This window comes from Anomaloglossus baeobatrachus, chromosome 10, assembly GCF_048569485.1.
Source record: "Anomaloglossus baeobatrachus isolate aAnoBae1 chromosome 10, aAnoBae1.hap1, whole genome shotgun sequence".
NCBI classification, from domain to species: Eukaryota; Metazoa; Chordata; class Amphibia; order Anura; family Aromobatidae; genus Anomaloglossus; species Anomaloglossus baeobatrachus.
The window spans coordinates 10,532,899-10,547,766 of record NC_134362.1 but is presented as its reverse complement, the minus strand read 5'-3'; the positions used below and the strand labels follow the sequence as shown (position 1 = coordinate 10,547,766).

Here is a 14,868-nt window from a genome sequence, read left to right as displayed (position 1 = left end):
CGGAACAATCAGCTCCTTGTCAACATCCCCCAATGTCCGCAGCACGGCCTCTGCTGGAGAGGATTTGTTACAATGTATCAGTCTGCAGGATCGCACAAACCAAGTACAATGTATGGAACCATCAGGATAAGACACAGTGACGTTTCCGATATGAGGGTGAAACGTGTTGTGTGGGGGGCCGGTGACGTCCCTGTGTCCACTCCATTACTGGTGGTGAAGGGCTGGGAACGCCCCTCTGATATCCGGTGCTGCAGCCTCTGATATCCGGTGTTGCAGCCTCTGATATCCGGTGCTGCAGCCTCTGATATCCGGTGCTGCAGCCTCTGATATCCGGTGCTGCAGCCTCTGATATCCGGTGCTGCAGCCTCTGATATCCGGTGCTGCAGCCTCTGATATTCGGTGTTGCAGCCTCTGATATCCGGTGCTGCAGCCTCTGATATCCGGTGCTGCAGCCTCTGAAATCCGGCGTTGCAGCCTCTGATATCCGGCGCTGCAGCCTCTGATATCCGGCGCTGCAGCCTCTGATATCCGGCGCTGCAGCCTCTGATATCTGGCGCTGCAGCCTCTGATATCTGGCGCTGCAGCCTCTGATATCCGTTGCTGCAGCCTCTGATATCCGGTGTTGCATCCTCTGATATCCGGTGCTGCAGCCTCTGATATCCGGTGCTGCAGCCTCTGATATCCGGTGCTGCAGCCTCTGATATCCGGTGCTGCAGCCTCTGATATCCGGTGCTGCAGCCTCTGATATCCGGTGCTGCAGCCTCTGATATCCGGTGCTGCAGCCTCTGATATCCGGTGCTGCAGCCTCTGATATCCGGTGCTGCAGCCTCTGATATCCGTTGCTGCAGCCTCTGATATCCGATGCTGCAGCCTCTGATATCCGGTGCTGCAGCCTCTGATATCCGGTGCTGCAGCCTCTGAAATCCGGCGCTGCAGCCTCTGCTGCTGTCAGTGACTGAAGCCTCTGTGCGGACTATTAATAATTGTGTAGTATTCTTCTTTCCGCCTCCGGTCTCTGCGGCGTTCTTACCTCCCCCCCACCCCCTGTACAATCTCTCGGGGGCGATTCCTCTTTAAATCCTCCTGGCACATAATCCTGTTTATGTTCCCTCTTCCGGGGGCAGATTTTCTCTTTCGGGCTCGTCTATTGGATTACCGCGTCCCATTTTTAGCCCGGACGCTCTAAGCCTTTGCTTCCTCCGGCTCCTTGCGCCCCCCGCCCCCGGCAGCAGCACCTGTCCCAGCCTCGTGCGGGGGGATCACGTTCTGCCTGCGGCTCCGGATCCTCTGCACTGTTTATGTTGTCAGGCAAAATATTTCCACTTCCCATGGTGCAAACACCACAGCGCGGTCAGGCATGCTGGGAGTTGTAGTCCCCCAGCCTGTGACTCTCACTGGGATTAGTGAATTCATAGCGGTCACATTCTGCCCCCTGATGTGCGGCAGAGGCGCGATTAATAAAAAAGTTTGTATTGCAATCCTGGATGTGACCAGCAGGGGGCGCTGCGCTCCATCACTGGGTCCAATGAGACCTTACATTTCCTCTGCTTGCTGTCAGCCGAAGAAGTAACGTCATTCACATTCCAAAGCAAAAACTATCTAATAAGTATCTATAACGGGGGAGAGGGGGAGGGGAAGTCGGTGCAAAATCCAGCTCTGGGCGCAGCCGCTGAGACCCCGGAGCTTCAATTACTCTACTGTCCAGTGACATCTGAGCGGCTCGGTGACGGCCGCGCTCTGACTGTAAATTACACAGTCTATGCGACTCCCGGCAGCACCGGACCCCATCTTTTCAAAATGCAAAATTAGGGAATTGTTACATAAGCAATTTCCCGACTTTAGATCTGCAGATGCAGCCGGATAAGTGATTCACATCTACAGACTCAACCAAGGTCACAAAAAAGTGGTAAAACTCTTCACCCCTGGACTCGTCACCATAAAACTCTCCACCCCGAACTCCTCACCATAAAACCACTCTGCTCCGGACCTTTCCCTGGACTCCTCACCATAAAACTCCACCATGGACTCCTCACCATAAAACACTGTGACCCGGACCTTCCCCTGGACTCCTCACCATAAAACTCGCCACCCCGGACTCCTCACCGTAAACCACTCTGCCCCGGACGTTCCCCTGGACTCCTCACCATAAAACCACTCTGTCCCGGACCTTCCCCTGGACTCCTCACCATAAAACTCTCCACCCTGGGGACTCCTCACCATGGGATTCTCCACTACGGACCTCCCCTGGACTCCTCACCATAAAACTCTCCACCCCGAACTCCTCACCGTAAACCACTCTGCCTCGGACCTTCCCCTGGACTCCTCACCATAAAACTCTCCACCACGGACCTCCCACTGGACTCCTCACCATAAAACACTCTGCCTCGGACCTTCCCCTGGACTCCTCACCATAAAACTCTCCACCACGGACCTCCCACTGGACTCCTCACCATAAAACACTCTGTCCCGAACCTCCCCCTGGACTCCTCACCATAAAACTCTCCACCACGGACCTCCCTCTGGACTCCTCACCATAAAACACTGTGACCCGGACCTTCCCCTGGACTCCTCACCATAAAACTCGCCACCACGGACCTCCCCCTGGACTCCTCACCATAAAACTCTCCACCACGGACCTCCCTCTGGACTCCTCACCATAAAACACTGTGACCTGGACCTTCCCCTGGACTCCTCACCATAAAACTCGCCACCACGGACCTCCCACTGGACTCCTCACCATAAAACTCTCCACCCCGGACTCCTCACCGTAAACCACTCTGCCCCGGACCTTCCCCTGGACTCCTCACCATAAAACCACTCTGTCCCGGACCTTTCCCTGGACTCCTCACCATAAAACTCTCCACCCTGGGGACTCCTCACCATGGGATTCTCCACTACGGACCTCCCCTGGACTCCTCACCATAAAACTCTCCACCCCGGACTCCTCACCGTAAACCACTCTGCCTCGGACCTTCCCCTGGACTCCTCACCATAAAACTCTCCACCCTGGGGACTCCTCACCATGGGATTCTCCACTACGGACCTCCCCTGGACTCCTCACCTTAAAACTCTCCACCCCGAACTCCTCACCGTAAACCACTCTGCCTCGGACCTTCCCCTGGACTCCTCACCATAAAACTCTCCACCACGGACCTCCCACTGGACTCCTCACCATAAAACACTCTGTCCCGAACCTCCCCCTGGACTCCTCACCATAAAACACTCTGTCCCGAACCTCCCCCTGGACTCCTCACCATAAAACTCTCCACCACGGACCTCCCTCTGGACTCCTCACCTTAAAACTCTCCACCCCGAACTCCTCACCGTAAACCACTCTGCCTCGGACCTTTCCCTGGACTCCTCACCATAAAACTCTCCACCACGGACCTCCCACTGGACTCCTCACCATAAAACTCTCCACCACGGACCTCCCTCTGGACTCCTCACCATAAAACTCTCCACCCCGGACTCCTCACCGGACCTTCCCCTGGACTCCTCACCATAAAACCACTCTGTCCCGGACCTTCCCCTGGACTCCTCACCATAAAACTCTCCACCCTGGAGACTCCTCACCATGGGATTCTCCAGTACGGACCTCCCCTGGACTCCTCACCATAAAACTCTCCACCCCGAACTCCTCACCATAAAACACTCTGACCCGGACCTTCCCCTGGACTTCTCACCATAAAACTCTCCACCCCGAGCTCCTCACCATAAAACTCTCCGCCTCAGACCTCCCCCTGGACTCCTCACCACAATACTCTCTGCCTCAGACCTCCCCCTGGACTCCTCATCACAATACTCTCTGCGTCAGACCTCCCCCTGGACACCTCACCACAATACTCTCTGCCTCGGACTTCCCCCTGGACTCCTCACTACAATACTCTCTGCCTCGGACTTCCCCCTGGACTCCTCACTACAATACTCTCCGCCTCGGACCTCCCACTGGACTCCTTACCACAATACTCTCCGCCCTGGGCTCCTTACCACAGTTAAGTATTGCAGCATTCTCCCGTCCACACGCGCCTCCTGGAACTGGTCCTTGTATTGCGGGAGGCCGATGTCGTCCAGCCATCCTGAGAACAAGGAGCTGTGTTAGCGGTTGGTTATTTTGTGCTTCTTCGTCTCTCACATTAATAGAAGATCCCTAAACACGTGTGTGGAGGTAATTACCACCGCTAACGAGGCTCCATACTAATGACTCTGATGATGCCTAGAGCTCTATCAACAGATGACAGGCTGCCACTGACCAAGGCTGACAGAGGTCAGGCTGCCACTGACCAAGGCTGGCGGATGACAGGCTGCCACTGACCAAGGCTGGCGGATGACAGGCTGCCACTGACCAAGGCTGACAGAGGTCAGGCTGCCACTGACCAAGGCTGACAGAGGTCAGGCTGCCACTTACCAAGGCTGGCGGATGACAGGCTGCCACTGACCAAGGCTGACAGAGGTCAGGCTGCCACTGACCAAGGCTGGTAGATGACAGGCTGCCACTGACCAAGGTTTGCAGATGACAGGCTGCCACTGACCAAGGCTGACAGAGGTCAGGCTGCCACTGACCAAGGCTGGTAGATGACAGGCTGCCACTGACCAAGGTTTGCAGATGACAGGCTGCCACTGACCAAGGCTGACAGAGGTCAGGCTGCCACTGACAAAGGCTGACAGAGGTCAGGCTGCCACTGACCAAGGTTTGCAGATGACAGGCTGCCACTGACCGAGGCTGTCAGAATCTGTTAAGCCATGGAGGAGCTCGGTTACAGACCCGAGTGGTTCTGCCTCTTCAGGGCTTCTTCTGGGGGCTTCTCATGGAGTGGCCCTGCCTGTTAAACAGGACAGCTCTTTGTTGTAGGGTGATTTTGGGGACTACAGCTCCGGTGCAGACCCATGTGTAGTCATGGTTACAGCCGGTGCCGTCCGTTCCTGCGGTCACTCGCGTCCACCTGTCTCCTCCTTGATCAATAATTTGCAAGAAATGTTGGCCAGAAGGACGGGAGCGCGGAGGAGCTGGACACAGAAGTGGTGGGAACCGGATGGTTTTTGCTCCTTGAAGCTGGATTCTGGGTGCAGAATGGCGGCGGCACTTACTTGTCACCCACATGTGGTCGAGTTGCCCGGATTTCTCCTCTTTCTTGGAGCTGATGGCGCTGATGGCCAGCTGCAGCTTCTTCCGGTGCAGCGGGTGCTTTATGCCCAGCTCCTTTATGTTCGGACACAGAAATAGTCATTATTACATCGGTCCTCGCTGGGTGACCCCACACCAGCAGCCATGATGACCGCGCTCCCACCCCCCGCCCCATGGTGCGCGGTCTCTCACCTTCTCCAGGCTCTGCGGCGTGGCCGTTAGTAACGTGTGGCCCGAGGTCACCCACTGCCGGGCGAATATGACGTATTGCCCCAAACCGAAATCTTCCAGCCAATTACAGACCTGCTCGTTACTCCACTGAGCGAAGGGGGCGCTATAATCACTGGAAGAGGAAACGGCAGATTGGTATAATGGACCAGGGGCCGGGTAAGGAGCCACATTCTGGGCCACGTTACGTGGCAGCTCTGTACGCTGTGACCAGAGCCCAGCTGGACTCTGAAGGTCTCCTTAAGATTGGGCTGCTGCAGAAAGGACATCAAAGGGGAGTGGATGTGCCAAAGTAGGGCGCTGCTCACCAAGGGGGTGGTCCGGGCCACCCAAGGAGAACCCAAGCCTGACCTCCTGAGCACTGCTGTGCACACATACTCAGGGAGCGGCTTCTCCATTGGGAGCACGGCACACCAGTCCACGGGTCAGCAAAAATGTCCCCAACCATGGAGAAGCTAGAGGCAATGAGGAAAGATAGGGATAAGCAATATCACACGCCGAGACCACCCATGGGACCCCCCTAGAGAGAGCGGCCCAGAGGGATAAGTAATGGAATCAAATCATGAAAGTGTCATGGTGGTATCAGCACAGTCTGTCCCGGAAGCGGTGGTGTCACGCTCCAGAAAAGGGGCCAGATATTTATCGTGGTTCTCTGTGGACAGGGTCCGAGTAATACATAATGCAGAACATATTCTGGAAGGTGCCCATCACTAGGGGCCGGTGCCCATCACTAGGGGCCGGTGCCCATCACTAGGGGCCGGTGCCCATCACTAGGGGCCGGTGCCCATCACTAGGGGCCGGTGCCCATCACTAGGGGCAGGTGGCCATCACTAGGGGCAGGTGGTCATCACTAGGGGCAGGTGGCCATCACTAGGGGCAGGTGGCCATCACTAGGGGCAGGTGGCCATCACTAGGGGCTGATGCCCATCACTAGGGGCAGGTGGCCATCACTAGGGGCAGGTGGCCATCACTAGGGGCAGGTGGCCATCACTAGGGGCAGGTGGCCATCACTAGGGGCAGGTGGCCATCACTAGGGGTAGGTGCCCATCACTAGGGGCAGGTGGCCATCACTAGGGGCAGGTGGCCATCACTAGGGGCAGGTGGCCATCACTAGGGGCGGTGGCCATCACTAGGGGCAGGTGGCCATCACTAGGGGCAGGTGGCCATCACTAGGGGCGGTGGCCATCACTAGGGGCAGGTGGCCATCACTAGGGGCAGGTGGCCATCACTAGGGGCAGGTGGCCATCACTAGGGGTAGGTGCCCATCGCTAGGGGCAGGTGGCCATCACTAGGGGCAGGTGGCCATCACTAGGGGCAGGTGGCCATCACTAGGGGCAGGTGCCCATCACTAGGGGCGGTGGCCATCACTAGGGGCAGGTGGCCATCACTAGGGGCAGGTGGCCATCACTAGGGGCAGGTGGCCATCACTAGGGGTAGGTGCCCATCGCTAGGGGCAGGTGGCCATCACTAGGGGCAGGTGGCCATCACTAGGGGTAGGTGCCCATCACTAGGGGTAGGTGCCCATCACTAGGGGCGGTGGCCATCGTTAGGGGCAGGTGGCCATCACTAGGGGCAGGTGGCCATCACTAGGGGCAGGTGGCCATCACTAGAGGCAGGTTGCCATCGCTAGGGGCAGGTGGCCATCGCTAGGGGCAGGTGGCCATCACTAGGGGTAGGTGGCCATCACTAGGGGTAGGTGGCCATCACTAGGGGCGGTGGCCATCACTAGGGGTAGGTGGCCATCACTAGGGGTAGGTGGCAATCACTAGGGGCGGTGGCCATCACTAGGGACTGGTGCCCATCACTAGGGGTTGTGCCCGGGGGCCACATACCAGCTCCACCATGTTTTACAGGGCTGTGATAATAGTAGGAAGCCCCTATTACCTATTCTTGTTACAAGGGTCCTTCGTTCTGGAAAGTCGGGGTCCGGCCGTCGCCCTCATCCCTCCTCTTTTGAATTCAGACAATCCTAGTTCCTCCGTATTGAAGTTTCCGGACGGCGTTCTCCTGATTCTACAATAACGGATACACAGGAGGCGCGGGGTTACTACAGCCGAGTATATACAGCATAGCCGGCCGTATACATATTACAGGTCCGGGTATATACAGCATAGCCGGCCGTATACATATTACAGGTCCGGGTATATACAGCATAGCCGGCCGTATACATATTACAGGTCCGGGTATATACAGCATAGCCGGCCGTATACATATTACAGGTCCGGGTATATACAGCATAGCCAGCCGTATACATATTACAGGTCCGGGTATATACAGCATAGCCGGCCGTATACATATTACAGGTCCGGGTATATACAGCATAGCCGGCCGTATACATATTACAGGTCCGGGTATATACAGCATAGCCGGCCGTATACATATTACAGGTCCGGGTATATACAGCATAGCCGGCCGTATACATATTACAGGTCCGGGTATATACAGCATAGCCGGCCATATACATATTACAGGTCCGGGTATATACAGCATAGCCGGCCGTATACATATTACAGGTCCGGGTATATACAGCATAGCCGGCCGTATACATATTACAGGTCCGGGTATATACAGCATAGCCGGCCGTATACATATTACAGGTCCGGGTATATACAGCATAGCCAGCCGTATACATATTACAGGTCCGGGTATATACAGCATAGCCAGCCGTATACATATTACAGGTCCGGGTATATACAGCATAGCCGGCCGTATACATATTACATATCCGGCCGTATACATATTACAGGTCCGGGTATATACAGCATAGCCGGCCATATACATATTACATATCCGGCCGTATACATATTACAGGTCCGGGTATATACAGCATAGCCGGCCGTATACATATTACAGGTCCGGGTATATACAGCATAGCCGGCCGTATACATATTACAGGTCCGGGTATATACAGCATAGCCGGCCATATACATATTACAGGTCCGGGTATATACAGCATAGCCGGCCGTATACATATTACAGGTCCGGGTATATACAGCATAGCCGGCCGTATACATATTACAGGTCCGGGTATATACAGCATAGCCGGCCGTATACATATTACAGGTCCGGCCGTATACATAGAACGATAGGCACTTACTTTCCCCAGAACTTTTTGATGCCTTTCGGGCTCTTCTTGCCCTCCGGAGAGAGCGGAGAGTGCGGCCCGGACTCCCCCCCTGACGACAGGTCATTGAAGGTGATGTCCAGGGCGTTGTCAGTGTCACCTGTGATGGGAAATATACGGTCAAACTATGAAGAGGAGCGGCCGCGTCTATAGAGGAGGAGGACACAGGCGGCTCATGCACATCACATCAACGGCAAACCGGACCTGAAGTAACTGAGCCCCGGAGGCGAAAACGCTGCGCATGCACCGGGGACGGCTCCGGACTGCACCAGGGACTGATCCGGACCGCACCAGGGACTGATCCGGACCGCACCAGGGACTGATCCGGACCGCACCAGGGACTGATCCTGACTGCACCACACACATTAACATCGGGCTCAGATGAATGTTTATGTTGTTTCAATAGGAAGAGGGGAGAAAACTGCTACCAGCCTCCTGTCCTCCTCTCTCCAGCCTCCGTCCTTTGTCCTCTGCCTCCCTCCATACTCAATCAGTCCCCCTACTGCTCCCTCCATCCTCCTCTTTCCAGCCTCCATCCTCTGTTCTCTTCCTCGTTCCAGCCTCCATCATTTGTCCTCTGCTTCCCTCCATACTCCACTAACCTCCTCCTCTCTCCATACTCCCTGGTTCCCCTCCTCCTCTTTCCAGTCTCCATCCTCTGTCCCCCTCTCTCCAGCCTCCTCTGTCCTCCTCCTCCCTCCATACTCCCTGGTTCCCCTCCTCCTCTTTCCAGCCTCCATCCTCTGTCCCCCTCTTTCCAGCCTCCATCCTCTGTCCCCCTCTTTCCAGCCTCCATCCTCTGTCCCCCTCTTTCCAGCCTCCATCCTCTGTCCTCCTATCTCCAGCCTCCATCCTCTGTCCTCCTTCTTCCTCCAGACTCCTCTTGCAGCGGTTTATTATTGGCATGCCTAATTCTTTCTATGCTTTTCCTGCCATGGATGGAGATGGAGAATTGCGGACCCCGTGGACCCCTAGACACATTAGATCATAGGACAGTAACCTGTGGCGCTCTAGCGGTGACACTACAACTCCCAGCATGGCCTGTAGATACCAAACCTGGTGATATTAGGGCAGTCTCATAGCTACATCAGGTACAATCATAAACGAGCGTCTGCTCTTGGGGCCGGATCTGGTCACACAAGGACATTATGGCCAATAGATCAGATCCCAGAGCAATTATCATCAGGATGAGAACTTGGCACCAGGTGATCAGTTGATCCCCAGAGAGGATCTCCTAGTGTTGTTTTCCCAGAGTGAACCCCACTATATAGACATAAGTGATACATTGGAAACTTTCCCTATAATTATGGCCTCGGCATTTTCCCTTTTGCAGTAGCTCAGCCTGCAGCAACCTCCGCCATATCTGTGGATATTCGGCAGCGTCTGATGTTCCGGGCCCTGCCTGATAAATACGGAATATTTCCCCCGAGCGGAGGAGCACGTGACTCGGAGACGGCCAATGACTCCTTGTTAAGTGAAGGCCAACGCCGACCCCTGGCACAAGGAGCGGGTCTGATGCGTCACTGGCACCAAAGAGCAGCACCGAGGTCACTGGGGGCCACGGCGGGCAAGCCGAAAACCAGCCCAGACCTCCAGCAATATTCCCCCTCGTCTGCAGACCCCCATTATTCTGTACAGCAGTGGATGGAGGCCACGGCTCTGCACCAGTGAGGTGTACGGCTCTGCTGGATCTCCAGACAACGCTGCACCAGTGAGGTGTACGGCTCTGCTGGATCTCTACACAACGCTGCACCAGTGAGGTGTATGGTCCTGCTGGATCTCCACACAACGCTGCACCAGTGAGGTGTACGGCCCTGCTGGATATCCAGACAACGCTGCACCAGTGCGGTGTACGGCTCTGCTGGATCTCTACACAACGCTGCACCAGTGAGGTGTACGGCTCTGCTGGATCTCCAGACAACTCTGCACCAGTGAGGTGTACGGCTCTGCTGGATCTCCACACAACGCTGCACCAGTGAGGTGTACGGCCTGCTGGATCTCTACACAACGCTGCACCAGTGAGGTGTACGGCCCTGCTGGATCTCCACACAACGCTGCACCAGTGAGGTGTACGGCCCTGCTGGATATCCAGACAACGCTGCACCAGTGAGGTGTACGGCCCTGCTGGATCTCCACACAACGCTGCACCAGTGAGGTGTACGGTCCTGCTGGATCTCCACACAACGCTGCACCAGTGAGGTGTACGGCCCTGCTGGATCTCCACACAACGCTGCACCAGTGAGGTGTACGGCCCTGCTGGATCTCCAGACAACGCTGCACCAGTGAGGTGTACGGCCCTGCTGGATATCCAGACAACGCTGCACCAGTGAGGTGTACGGCCCTGCTGGATCTCCACACAACGCTGCACCAGTGAGGTGTACGGCCCTGCTGGATCTCCACACAACGCTGCACCAGTGAGGTGTACGGCTCTGCTGGATCTCCACACAACGCTGCACCAGTGAGGTGTACGGCCCTGCTGGATCTCCACACAACGCTGCACCAGTGAGGTGTACGGCTCTGCTGGATCTCCACACAACGCTGCACCAGTGAGGTGTACGGCCCTGCTGGATCTCTACACAACGCTGCACCAGTGAGGTGTACGGCCCTGCTGGATCTCCAGACAACGCTGCACCAGTGAGGTGTACGGCCCTGCTGGATCTCCACACAACGCTGCACCAGTGAGGTGTACGGCCCTGCTGGATCTCCAGACAACGCTGCACCAGTGAGGTGTACGGCCCTGCTGGATCTCCAGACAACGCCGCACCAGTGAGGTGTACGGGCCTGCTGGATCTCCACACAATGCTGCACCAGTGAGGTGTACGGTCCTGCTGGATCTCCAGACAACACTGCACCAGTGAGGTGTACGGCCCTGCTGGATCTCCACACAACGCTGCACCAGTGAGGTGTACGGCCCTGCTGGATCTCCACACAACGCTGCACCAGTGAGGTGTACGGCCCTGCTGGATCTCCACACAACGCTGCACCAGTGAGGTGTACGGCCCTGCTGGATCTCCAGACAACGCTGCACCAGTGAGGTGTACGGCCCTGCTGGATCTCCACACAACGCTGCACCAGTGAGGTGTACGGCCCTGCTGGATCTCCACACAACGCTGCACCAGTGAGGTGTACGGCCCTGCTGGATCTCCACACAACGCTGCACCAGTGAGGTGTACGGCCCTGCTGGATCTCCACACAATGCTGCACCAGTGAGGTATATGGTCCTGCTGGATCTCCACATACCGCTGCACCAGTGAGGTGTACGGCCCTGCTGGATCTCCACACAATGCTGCACCAGTGAGGTGTATGGTCCTGCTGGATCTCCAGACAACGCCGCACCAGTGAGGTGTACGGCCCTGCTGGATCTCCACACAACGCTGCACCAGTGAGGTGTACGGTCCTGCTGGATCTCCAGACAACGCCGCACCAGTGAGGTGTATGGTCCTGCTGGATCTCCACACAATGCTGCACCAGTGAGGTGTACGGCCCTGCTGGATCTCCAGACAACGCTGCACCAGTGCGGTGTACGGTCCTGCTGGATCTCCAGACAATGCTGCACCACTGAGGTGTACGGGCCTGCTGGATCTCCACACAATGCTGCACCAGTGAGGTGTACGGTCCTGCTGGATCTCCAGACAACGCTGCACCAGTGAGGTGTACGGCCCTGCTGGATCTCCACACAACGCTGCACCAGTGAGGTGTACGGCCCTGCTGGATCTCCACACAATGCTGCACCAGTGAGGTATATGGTCCTGCTGGATCTCCACATACCGCTGCACCAGTGAGGTGTACGGCCCTGCTGGATCTCCACACAATGCTGCACCAGTGAGGTGTATGGTCCTGCTGGATCTCCAGACAACGCCGCACCAGTGAGGTGTACGGCCCTGCTGGATCTCCACACAACGCTGCACCAGTGAGGTGTACGGTCCTGCTGGATCTCCAGACAACGCCGCACCAGTGAGGTGTATGGTCCTGCTGGATCTCCACACAATGCTGCACCAGTGAGGTGTACGGCCCTGCTGGATCTCCAGACAACGCTGCACCAGTGCGGTGTACGGTCCTGCTGGATCTCCAGACAATGCTGCACCACTGAGGTGTACGGGCCTGCTGGATCTCCACACAATGCTGCACCAGTGAGGTGTACGGTCCTGCTGGATCTCCAGACAACGCTGCACCAGTGAGGTGTACGGGCCTGCTGGATCTCCACACAATGCTGCACCAGTGAGGTGTACGGTCCTGCTGGATCTCCAGACAACGCTGCACCAGTGAGGTGTACGGTCCTGCTGGATCTCCACACAACGCTGCACCAGTGAGGTGTACGGCCCTGCTGGATCTCCACACAATGTTGCACCAGTGAGGTGTATGGTCCTGCTGGATCTCCACACAATGCTGCACCAGTGAGGTGTACGGTCCTGCTGGATCTCCAGACAACGCTGCACCAGTGAGGTGTACGGTCCTGCTGGATCTCCAGACAACGCCGCACCAGTGAGGTGTATGGTCCTGCTGGATCTCCACACAACGCTGCACCAGTGAGGTGTACGGCCCTGCTGGATCTCCACACAATGCTGCACCAGTGAGGTGTACGGTCCTGCTGGATCTCCACACAATGCTGCACCAGTGAGGTGTACGGTCCTGCTGGATCTCCACACAACGCTGCACCAGTGAGGTGTACGGTCCTGCTGGATCTCCAGACAACGCTGCACCAGTGAGGTGTACGGTCCTGCTGGATCTCCAGACAACGCCGCACCAGTGAGGTGTATGGTCCTGCTGGATCTCTACAGTTTGACATGGCCAGAAATAGTGTTCAATCAAATATCCATGCATTTACCATGAAAATCCAGAAATCAGCCGAAAGTCAATTAAATTCAAGAGTGATCACAATGGACAAATGTCAACTCTTCCTCTCAACTAAAAGTTAGGTCTAGAAAAGCACAATCTACCTTTAGTGAGTGGACAAGGCTATCAGATGAGGGTCCACCTCTAGTGACACGGCTGGACTAGGTGGACAGGGCTATCAGATGAGCGTCCACCTCTAGTGACACGGCTGGACAAGGCTATCAGATGAGGGTCCACCTCTAGTCACAGGGCTGGACAAGGCGGACGGGACTATCTGATGAGCGTCCACCTCTAGTCACAGGGCTGGACAAGGCGGACGGGACTATCTGATGAGAGTCCCCCTCTAGGGACATGGCTGGACAAGGCGGACGGGACTATCTGATGAGCGACCACCTCTAGTGACATGGCTGGACAAGGTGGATGGGGCTATCTGATGAGCGTCCACCTCTAGTGACACGGCTGGACAAGGCTATGAGATGAGCGTCCACCTCTAGTGACACGGCTGGACAAGGCTATGAGATGAGGGTCCACCTCTAGTGACACGGCTGGACAAGGTGGACGGGACTATCACATGAGGGTCCACCTCTAGTGACATGGCTGGACTAGGTGGACGGGGCTATCAGATGAGGGTCCACCTCTAGTGACACGGCTGGACTAGGTGGACGGGGCTATCAGATGAGGGTCCACCTCTAGTGACACGGCTGGACAAGGTGGATGGGGCTATCTGATGAGGGTCCACCTCTAGTGACACGGCTGGACTAGGTGGACGGGGCTATCAGATGAGGGTCCACCTCTAGTCACAGGGCTGGACAAGGCGGACGGGACTATCTGATGGGAGTCCCCCTCTAGTGACACGGCTGGACAAGGTGGACGGGACTATTAGGTCCACCACCAGCTCTGGTCGGGGTACTCCATCACCAGCTAATCTGGTTCACTACCGGGTCCCATCTGGAGAACACTTTGGAGTTTATCTCACATTTAGAAGCCGCAATGTCCTGTATGACGGGGTTCACCCCAAATGTGCAGCTGCTCATGATAGAAGCAGCCGGCCGCCATCACACAAGGTCTAAACTCCGACAAAACTCAACCAAACTCTGTAGCTGAGCCAGAGAAGAACAGAGGCCCCGCGAGCTGGGAAAAAACGTCACACGCATGCGGTGTCAACCATGACAGGTACGGTACCTATTACTGGGGCACTGGCGCTTCTGCTGAAATCTTCACATCAATCCCACAAGAAAGAAAAAAAGAAAAAAGAAGCAAAATGTGACAATACAGAAAATAAAGATGGTGGAAAGACGAGATGGCAGCCGCCTGAGGACGGCGAGGAGCAGAGAGAAGTCTGAAGATGCTGTGCCGATATGTGAGGGGACGTAAACAAGGGGGAGGTAAACACTGTGAGGTCACCTTCCTTAAAGGATCAGTAAGCACAGAAAATGCACAAAAATGTAAAAATCTCAGCGCCCCCTCTATTAACCCCCACCTTTATCCTATTTTGCTTCTATCTTCTCTGTGTCCTCTGAGATTGGCCTCGTCCTCATCCTCCTTCTCACTACGAGTGAGA

General features: G+C 56.1%; 1 protein-coding gene across 17 annotated transcripts in view; it reads right to left on the bottom strand.

The window, feature by feature from the left end:
* PPFIBP2 (PPFIB scaffold protein 2) overlaps positions 1-14,868 on the bottom strand; it is a 239,716-nt gene that overhangs the window by 20,246 nt on the left and 204,602 nt on the right. For 13 of the 17 annotated variants that reach the window (XM_075326341.1, XM_075326343.1, XM_075326344.1 and 10 more), the window contains 6 exons: positions 14,490-14,522; positions 8,448-8,574; positions 7,235-7,363; positions 5,315-5,465; positions 5,086-5,197; positions 3,988-4,076 (listed from right to left, as the gene is read on the bottom strand). In XM_075326341.1, coding sequence (XP_075182456.1) covers positions 3,988-4,076; positions 5,086-5,197; positions 5,315-5,465; positions 7,235-7,363; positions 8,448-8,574; positions 14,490-14,522 — 641 coding nt within the window. The remainder of the gene's footprint in view (positions 1-3,987; positions 4,077-5,085; positions 5,198-5,314; positions 5,466-7,234; positions 7,364-8,447; positions 8,575-14,489; positions 14,523-14,868) is intronic. The other 4 variants (XM_075326347.1, XM_075326349.1, XM_075326354.1 and 1 more) reach the window with 1 other exon arrangement.